Genomic DNA, 7992 nt, shown 5'->3' with positions numbered 1-7992 from the left:
AACTGCCCATATAGTGGGACCCACATAGATGGGACATAACCTGAAAAACAGATTAATTAGATGACCCTGATCTTTCATCAATGGACCTTTGTTTGTAGAATTGGGACTGTTGCCAAATTTTCATTTTAACTGTGTATTCAATGCCTGTCTACCAGTCAGGACTCATCATCCATTCCATGTGATTTTTGGGTACTGTTCCACATTTAGTGGGACCCATGATTTAGAGCTATTTAATTCAACATACATGTGTCACCCAGGAACGGTGATCACATGCATGTGTGGGGATCGTCACAGTCGGCCAAAGTATTAAATTTTTTTTTTTTTCTTTTGGCTGAAGTCAAAGGAAAAACCCATAACCCATGTGCTAGTTGAAGGCATCAGTAGATATAAAAATTGCAGAAATGAAAATCTTATAAATAATTCCAAAAATAAAAAATAAAAAACGTGCTTCTTGCTCGTACCACAGACCGATGATATGCTCGATACACTCGAACCAATTAATCTAATTAATGTGAATTAGTAGACTGAGATTCTTTTCTCTAGTTCTTAATGTGATTGATTAATTGCAAGACCAGGCTTTGTATTCAAAGGGAAGACTCAAACTATATTTTATAGTGAAGTTAAAAAGCTAATCTCTTAAGATAATCATTCATCTAGTTCAGTTGAGATAGAAATTTTTTTTAGTATGAAAATTTCTTCAAGAACTCCCCTTTCATCACATGATCAAGTAGCAACCCATAAATTGCTAGTAACCATCTGATTTCGCTCTTGGAATGTGGAATACTCTTTTAACCATCCACTTGATAGCCATCAGTTGATGATTTGGACGGTCTAGATAGCCATACATGAGTGCCAAATGTGAAGAGGATGAGTTACCACCAGTTTCAACATGGTGGTGAACCATCATGGTAATCCATCTCCCTCCACATTTTAGGGCTGTTGTTTCCCATATGGTCCCCTACCAATCTTTAGAGGATAAAATCCTCAGGATGTAATAAGGAAACCCAAATGGGAGAAACTATTTACACCCACTTTTTTAATACAAACACCCACTTTTCTTCTACTTTTTGCAATAGAATACTGCAAGCTTGTACCCTTCTAATACCAAAACTAGAAAAAAATCAGTCCATGTTTCAAATTTTGAGGGTGTAACTATCAATTCCCACCAAAGAAAACCACACCTCTATTTTTACCACCTCCAAAATCAGCACATGGAGTCGAATAGGTCAAAGTCTACACAGTAGTTTAAAAGGAGATAGGATATTCAAAAATAAAAATAAAAACACCACCACATATCATTGGTGGTTTTCTGTTTCTATTGTTGGGACCTGAACAGTTTAGTTTCAGTTAGCTGTTAGGATACTGTTCTCTCACAGTTTCATTACTTCCATTTGCCCAATTTAAAATAGTTTATCTATCTTCCCCATTTACTACCTCCACATCTATAAATATACCTTCCTTTCCCTCCCATTTTCCTCACCTTCTCTTACCCATTTCCTCCTCTTGGGTGGCTGGCTCTTTGTTTCAGGCCTTGTAAGCCCCACCCCATCTTCCCTTCAAATCTTCTTTCCTTAAAATTTTCCACATATATATTTTCTTGATTTCTTCATCTCACAAACACTGATATCTCAAATGGTTTTTTTTTTTTTTTTTTCAGGACATGGAGTTTATTGGGTTTTCTCTAGTAGCCCTTCTCACCATGTTCAGGTCTGTTCACGGCCAAGGCGGCGGATGGTCTAGTGCCCATGCCACTTTCTATGGAGGTGGTGATGCTTCTGGCACAATGGGTAATCTCAAAAACCCATCATAATCTCATCTTTTTCTTCTCCTTCTTCTCAAAACCTCTCCTTCTGATCTATTCTTGTTCTTCTTTCCATTACAGGAGGAGCTTGTGGATATGGAAATCTATATAGTCAGGGGTATGGTACTAATACAGCTGCCCTGAGTACTGCACTTTTCAACAATGGCCTGAGCTGTGGAGCTTGCTATGAGATCAAATGCGTAAATGATCTGCAATGGTGCCTGCCAGGATCAATCACGATCACTGCAACCAACTTCTGCCCACCAAACAATGCCCTCCCAAACAATGCAGGAGGATGGTGCAATCCCCCCCAACATCACTTTGATCTCTCTGAGCCAGTTTTCCAAAGCATAGCCAAGTACAAGGCAGGAATAGTGCCGGTTCAGTACAGAAGGTATTGAAAGAATCTATAAAGCTCATCATTGTGTTTGCTCTTCATTTTTCAAATGTCTAAAGCCTAAAAGACCCCGTCTCCTAGAGCTGATTAATCCCCAATCTGAAAACAACCTTTCCCTTTTATTTCATTTCTTGATTTTACCAAGTTTCAACTCCAAAACCCAAATGCTAGCTTTAAAAAAACCAGCTTGGTAATTCCTGTTAAGCCACAAAGACCCTTTTTAACCCTATGCATTTAAACACCAAAGGGCAAAACCTCCTCTCCCTACTCTCTAACCATCCCCAACTCCAATCATCCTCCAAACGCTCCTCTCCTAGCCCCAAAACACTCAAAGATGTGTATAAAAATTCCTATGTATAGATACAAACATGAATGCATGTCAATGTACATGTACACATTCAAGCACCAAAGTCCAAAGAGGAATATCTAAGCAGCCTTTCCCAACGACCCTTTGCTTCTCTCTCTCTCTCTCTCTCTCTCTCTCTCTCTCTCTCTCTCTCTCTCTCTTTGTATCTCTATTTTATTTCCATCTTATTCTATTTTCTTCCTCCTTTTCAGGGTCACATGCAAGAAGAGAGGTGGCATCAGATTCACCATCAACGGCCACACTTACTTCAACCTGGTCCTGATCAGCAACGTGGGTGGTGCTGGTGATGTTGTGTCTGTCTCCATCAAAGGCTCTAACACTGGTTGGCAGCCCATGTCCTGGAACTGGGGCCAGAACTGGCAGAGCAACAGCAAGCTCGACGGCCAATCCCTCTCTTTCAAGGTCACCACAAGCGACGGCCGCTCTGTAATCTCCTCCAACGTGGCTCCCCCTAACTGGGCCTTTGGTCAGACCTACAGTGGAGGACAGTTCGAATAAACCCAACTGCTCATAACTAACAACAGAATATGGTGGGACATGTTCATGGTCACTTCCAACTAACACATGGCGTACACGTTTGTCGATCTAGACCGTTCGGAATATGGGTCACAACCCAAAAGCAACACCGATCGGAGGTTTATAATAATTGATTTTGCACGTTTAGCTTACTTTGTTTACCATGATCATTTTCTGATCAGTTGGTTTTTTGGGTGGGCTCATTTACAGTAAGGCCCACTATTTGGACGGTCTAGATTTACAAGGGATGAATCCATGTGCATGGTGGATGTATTAATGAGTATTGTCTCCCATACTCAGCTAGAATACCATATGATCCACCGTCAAATGTAGCCCCTCTTACCTCTAACTTTAGAAGTGACTTATCATCTTTTTTTAGTGCAAGTCTTCGACAGCCTATATAGATTAAATATATAGTCATGATGTATTAAGGTGGGCCCTTTTTTTAAATGGGCCCCTTTTCATCTTGTTGTATTGTTGTGGGCCCAAGTGTCCTAGTGTTTACACCATAAAGGTGGTGTAAAGAGTTATGATATCTTGAGAGTCCTTATTCTACAGTAAGATTTGGATGTGTGTGTTTGTAATGTGGACAGTCAAACATGGTGTGAGGTGGGCATGGTTTGTCACCCACCCATGAAATGGTTTGTGTTATTGTTGGGGGAGAGAGGAATGTAAGTGGTCTTTGTTTTTGTGTGAGTGCAAAGGGTCATTGTAATCAGTTTCTTTCTGGCTGAAATATGCCCTTAAATACAATATAAGGAAATAAATGAAAGTTGAAGATTTGACTCATTTTCTAATTTTGCCTCGGGTGCTAAAATCATTTACTTTGAATGTTGTTATTTATTCCATGGCTGGAAGTGTTGTTTGATGTCTTCAATGTGGGGTCTCGAATGACGGACCAACTTGGTTGATTGAACGAGTAAGCTCTGAATTATACAGATTGGTCTTTGGATAGTTTTGGATAGGTTCGGTTGATTGATCTAGAGGCTCGAGCGATTGAAAATACTTGAAAACTCTCTAACATTTTTGAGCATTTTCAAGATATCGAACATGCGGGGCTCGATTGATCAAGGACTGCTCGATTGATGCGTAGATCGATGGCACGCGCAGTTTTGCATAATTGTGTGATTAGTTTTTTTTATTTTAGGTGTTATGTTACATATATAGGTGTAATTGCGGGATTATGAGAGAACAATTAGGGCTAAAATGTTTTTAGGGTTTGGAGAGGAAAAAACGATGGTTTTCTGAATTGTAAGCTCATTTATCTATTGTACTTTTCATTTTCATAGTAATCAATGTAGTTTTGTGCCATGGTTATTTTATTTTATTTTTTAGTGAGGGTTTTTTCACGTAAAATTCATGTCCTTTGTGCATGCTTTGTTACGTTTATCTTTCGATTGTTTGATTTAAATTCAGAGTTTGCTTCTGCAGATTCCCGACAAGTGGTATTAAAGCTAATGTTGGGATTCACATTTGAATCTAAAATATTTTGATAAAATGATCGAACATTAAGTATGAAACTTAAAGGTTCACCGGTAAAAATAACTTTAAATTATTGAAGGTGAATATTAGAAGGCTTTTAGTTCAGTAAGGGTTGCAACATGTACTCCTTAGTATAGAGAAGTGTCCTGCGTCTATGAGCGATGAAGAGTGAGAGGAATTAAATAAAGAGAAAAAAATCAATTTAGTTATTCCTATCCGATGAGGTTCTGTATAATGTCTTTGATTAAAAGACCACCGCAAGACTTTGGACGAAGTTAGAAAACTTGTACATGGCAAATTATTGTCGAATTATCTGTATATGAAGAAGTAATTCTATAATATGAAGATGTGAGAAGGGTATAATATTAATGATCACATTAATATATTTAATCAAATACTTTGCAAATTAATCAATGTGGAAGTGAAGATTGACGAGGAAGATCATGCCCCTAATTATTTTGAACTCTCTTCCAGAGTCTTACAATAACTTCTTAGACACCATGTGCTATAGTAGGGAGACTATAAATGTCAAAACTATCATCTCAACCTTTCAATCGAAGTAGTTGAGAAAGAAGGACAATGACAATGGTTCCTTTACGGATGCATTGGTAGTGAGGGGAAGAAATTTTGAGTGGGAGAAGGGGAACTCACGTTCACAGTCTAAGTCTAAGGGCAAGGAGAAGATTAACTGCTGAAATTATGAGAGACAAGGGCATATGAAAAAAAGGATTGTAGGAATCCTAAGGCCCAAAAGGGAGAAATTTTTTTTTTATTAAAAAAAAACAATGAAGGAAGCCAACACAGTAGAATCTAGTGAGCAAGTGGATGGTGGTGATGTTTTTACCACATCCAAATCTAGTTATCTCAGTAATGACTGAATTTTGAATTTGGGGGCTTCATTCTACATGACCTATCATAGGAGTTAGTTCGCCAGTCACAACGAGTGCGATGGTGGCCAGGTGTTTATGGGCAATGACTATGCCTATAAAGTTGTTGGAATTGAATCGATGCATATTAAAATGTTTGATGGAACGAAGCGCATCCTGACGAATGTGAGATACGATCCTAAGTTGATGAAGAATCTGATATCTCTAGGGTCCTTCGATGCACTTGGGTGCAAGTTTACCGAATTTGATCATGTCCTAAAGGTTTCAAAAGGGATACTCATAGTGATGAAAGCACAGCCGAGTGGAAACCTTTAGAAGCTAATCGAGAATACTGTATCGGGTGGACCTGTAACGTCTAAAAGAGAGTCCACATTGAGACATTTGTAGCATGCTCGTCTAGGCCACATGAGCAAGCGCGGTATAAAGGCATTTTTTTTATCGATGCTTGATTCCTGTTTTTAAAAGTATTGATTTAAATATATGAAGCACTGTATATATGGTAAGCAATCACGATTGTCTTTTAAGTTGAAAAAACTTGTTAGTAAAGGGGTGCTTGATTATATGCATTTTGATTTATGAGAGCCATCACCCATAATTTCTGGAGGGTGTCATTATTTTTTGTATCATTTATAGATGACTATTCTAAGAAGGTGTGAGTTTACTTTATGAAGTATAAATTTGATGTTTTTGCCACCTTCAAAGTGTGGAAGACGATGATAGAAAAACAATCAAGGAAAAATTAAAAGTGTTAAGGACGGACAATGGTGAAGAATTCACTTCGAAGGAATTCCACTAGTTTTGTAAAGATAAGGGGATTGTACGACATAACATAGTTAGGCATACATAATAGCAAAATGATATAGTGGAACAAATAAATCAAACTCTCTTAGAGAGAGAATAAACTAATTTGAGCAATGTTGAGTTAGGCAAGAAGCTATGGATTGAAGCCGCTAACATGGCTTATCACTTGGTGAATAGGTCTCCGTCTATGTAAGGCATGTATCTTAGTCCGTACTGTTCTTTGACTCCCGCCGTCCTCCTGGTCAAATTCCAGCGACCCGCGACATGTATATAGCATTTGCGCACGACCATGAGTCGCACCTTGTCAACACAAATCGGCCTCACTTAAAACTTATACCCTACCGACCACGTCGTTGTCGCGGTTCCAACGCCACGTCTCCTGCTCCGATGTGAAACCCAAGCCAAGAGTTGTGGGCCCACGTTTATGTCGAGGAAAACGCCATGCGTTGCGAATTTCGAGAGAATCTCTACCACCTTTCACATTAATCAATCAATCACAAGTCAATTACCCAACCCATCTCTCTCTTACACAAGCTTTACCCAAAGTTAACTATCTCTCTCTCTCCACCCATCTCTCTCTCATCCAAAATTCATTCAACCAAGGTCATACCCTCCATGTTATTCTTCTTACAACATTCATTCCTCCCATCCCATCTCTCTTACAATACTCTCTCCTCTCTCTTTCTCAATTCATTTCCCAACCAAACCAAGAGAGAGCAATCGTCCAAGCTCTTTCAAAAGAGAGCCAAGTGTGGCCCACTCCCTACCACCCAATCTCTCGTCTTAGCCATTCATACTTCATTATCCTCCATCAAAATCAAAGCCAAGGATCGAAGGAAGCTAAGGGACCAAGGAGTGATATATGTGGGTGATTTTAAGACATCCACTGTTGATTTTCATTTGAGGGCCTACATTTGGTGGGACCCATTTGATGTATGCATTGTAAGATAGGGAGGGCTCGGGCTCATAATGGCGGAGTCCTTTCCCTCTCTCTCTCTCTCTCTCTCTCTCTCTCTCTTCCTGGTTTGCTGGCCCACCTAATCGGCCCATGTTTGGACGATCCAGACCGTCCAGCAGGTGGGACGGCCTTGCTGCCCACCCTGCTGGACTGACTGTCCAGTTGGACGGTTTGGATGATGAGAAATCACAAATATTAGCTTATTCAAGCTGGTGGGCCACGCTGACATGGACCCACCTTGATGTATTATCTAACCATCCATCCAGGCCTCCCAGGCCATGGGCCTAGGAATGAGGCAGATGCAAATCTCAGGTGGAACACACCATGCCGTATCCAGCACGTGGGACCACCATGGTGAGTGTTTTATCCTAGCCATCCATCTGTATGGACCACCTTGATATATATGGGTCGTCCACACGTGGGACGTGAGACCCACTGATGTAAGTGTTTTATCCAAGACGTCCAGTCCCTGCACGTGGGATGTGGATCCCACAATGATGTATGTGTATCATCCTCACCGTCCAGACCTTGGATGGTGGGATGTAGCTGATGTATTGATGTTAACAAGTTATGTGGGCCCCACTGTGAGGTGCGTTGCATCCCAACCGTCCATTTGGATGGTGGGGACCACCAGCAGCTGTAGCTGCTTAACGTCACCAAGTTCTGTGGCCCCATCTCGAGGTATGTGGTATGTTCCACAACGTCCGTCCGTTTTGGCAGGAGTGGGACCGACCCCACACGTGTTGCACGTGTGGGGGTGGGGCCCACGATGATGTATGTATT

At 40.5% G+C, this 7992-nt stretch overlaps 1 protein-coding gene across 1 annotated transcript; it reads left to right on the top strand.

The window, feature by feature from the left end:
- Positions 1-1363: 1363 nt before the first annotated feature.
- LOC131251170 (expansin-A15-like) lies at positions 1364-3870 on the top strand. Its single transcript, XM_058251721.1, has 4 exons — positions 1364-1533; positions 1658-1787; positions 1883-2195; positions 2757-3870. The coding sequence occupies exons 2-4, from the start codon at positions 1661-1663 to the stop codon at positions 3061-3063; spliced, it is 747 nt and encodes a 248-aa protein (XP_058107704.1). The 5' UTR covers positions 1364-1533; positions 1658-1660; the 3' UTR covers positions 3064-3870.
- Positions 3871-7992: the final 4122 nt, after the last annotated feature.

Source organism: Magnolia sinica, chromosome 7 (genome assembly GCF_029962835.1).
Source record: "Magnolia sinica isolate HGM2019 chromosome 7, MsV1, whole genome shotgun sequence".
NCBI classification, from domain to species: Eukaryota; Viridiplantae; Streptophyta; class Magnoliopsida; order Magnoliales; family Magnoliaceae; genus Magnolia; species Magnolia sinica.
This window is presented reverse-complemented; position numbering and strand designations above follow the sequence as displayed.

What these genes read in the sequence shown, in the direction of transcription:
- LOC131251170 (XM_058251721.1), top strand. Translation starts at nt 1,661, where the DNA reads ATGGAGTTTATTGGGTTTTCTCTAGTAGCCCTTCTCACCATGTTCAGG. An exon ending in TGATGCTTCTGGCACAATGG is followed by an intron (nt 1,788 to 1,882) that starts GTAATCTCAAAA and finishes TTTCCATTACAG; the next exon opens with GAGGAGCTTGTGGATATGGA. An exon ending in GTGCCGGTTCAGTACAGAAG is followed by an intron (nt 2,196 to 2,756) that starts GTATTGAAAGAA and finishes CCTCCTTTTCAG; the next exon opens with GGTCACATGCAAGAAGAGAG.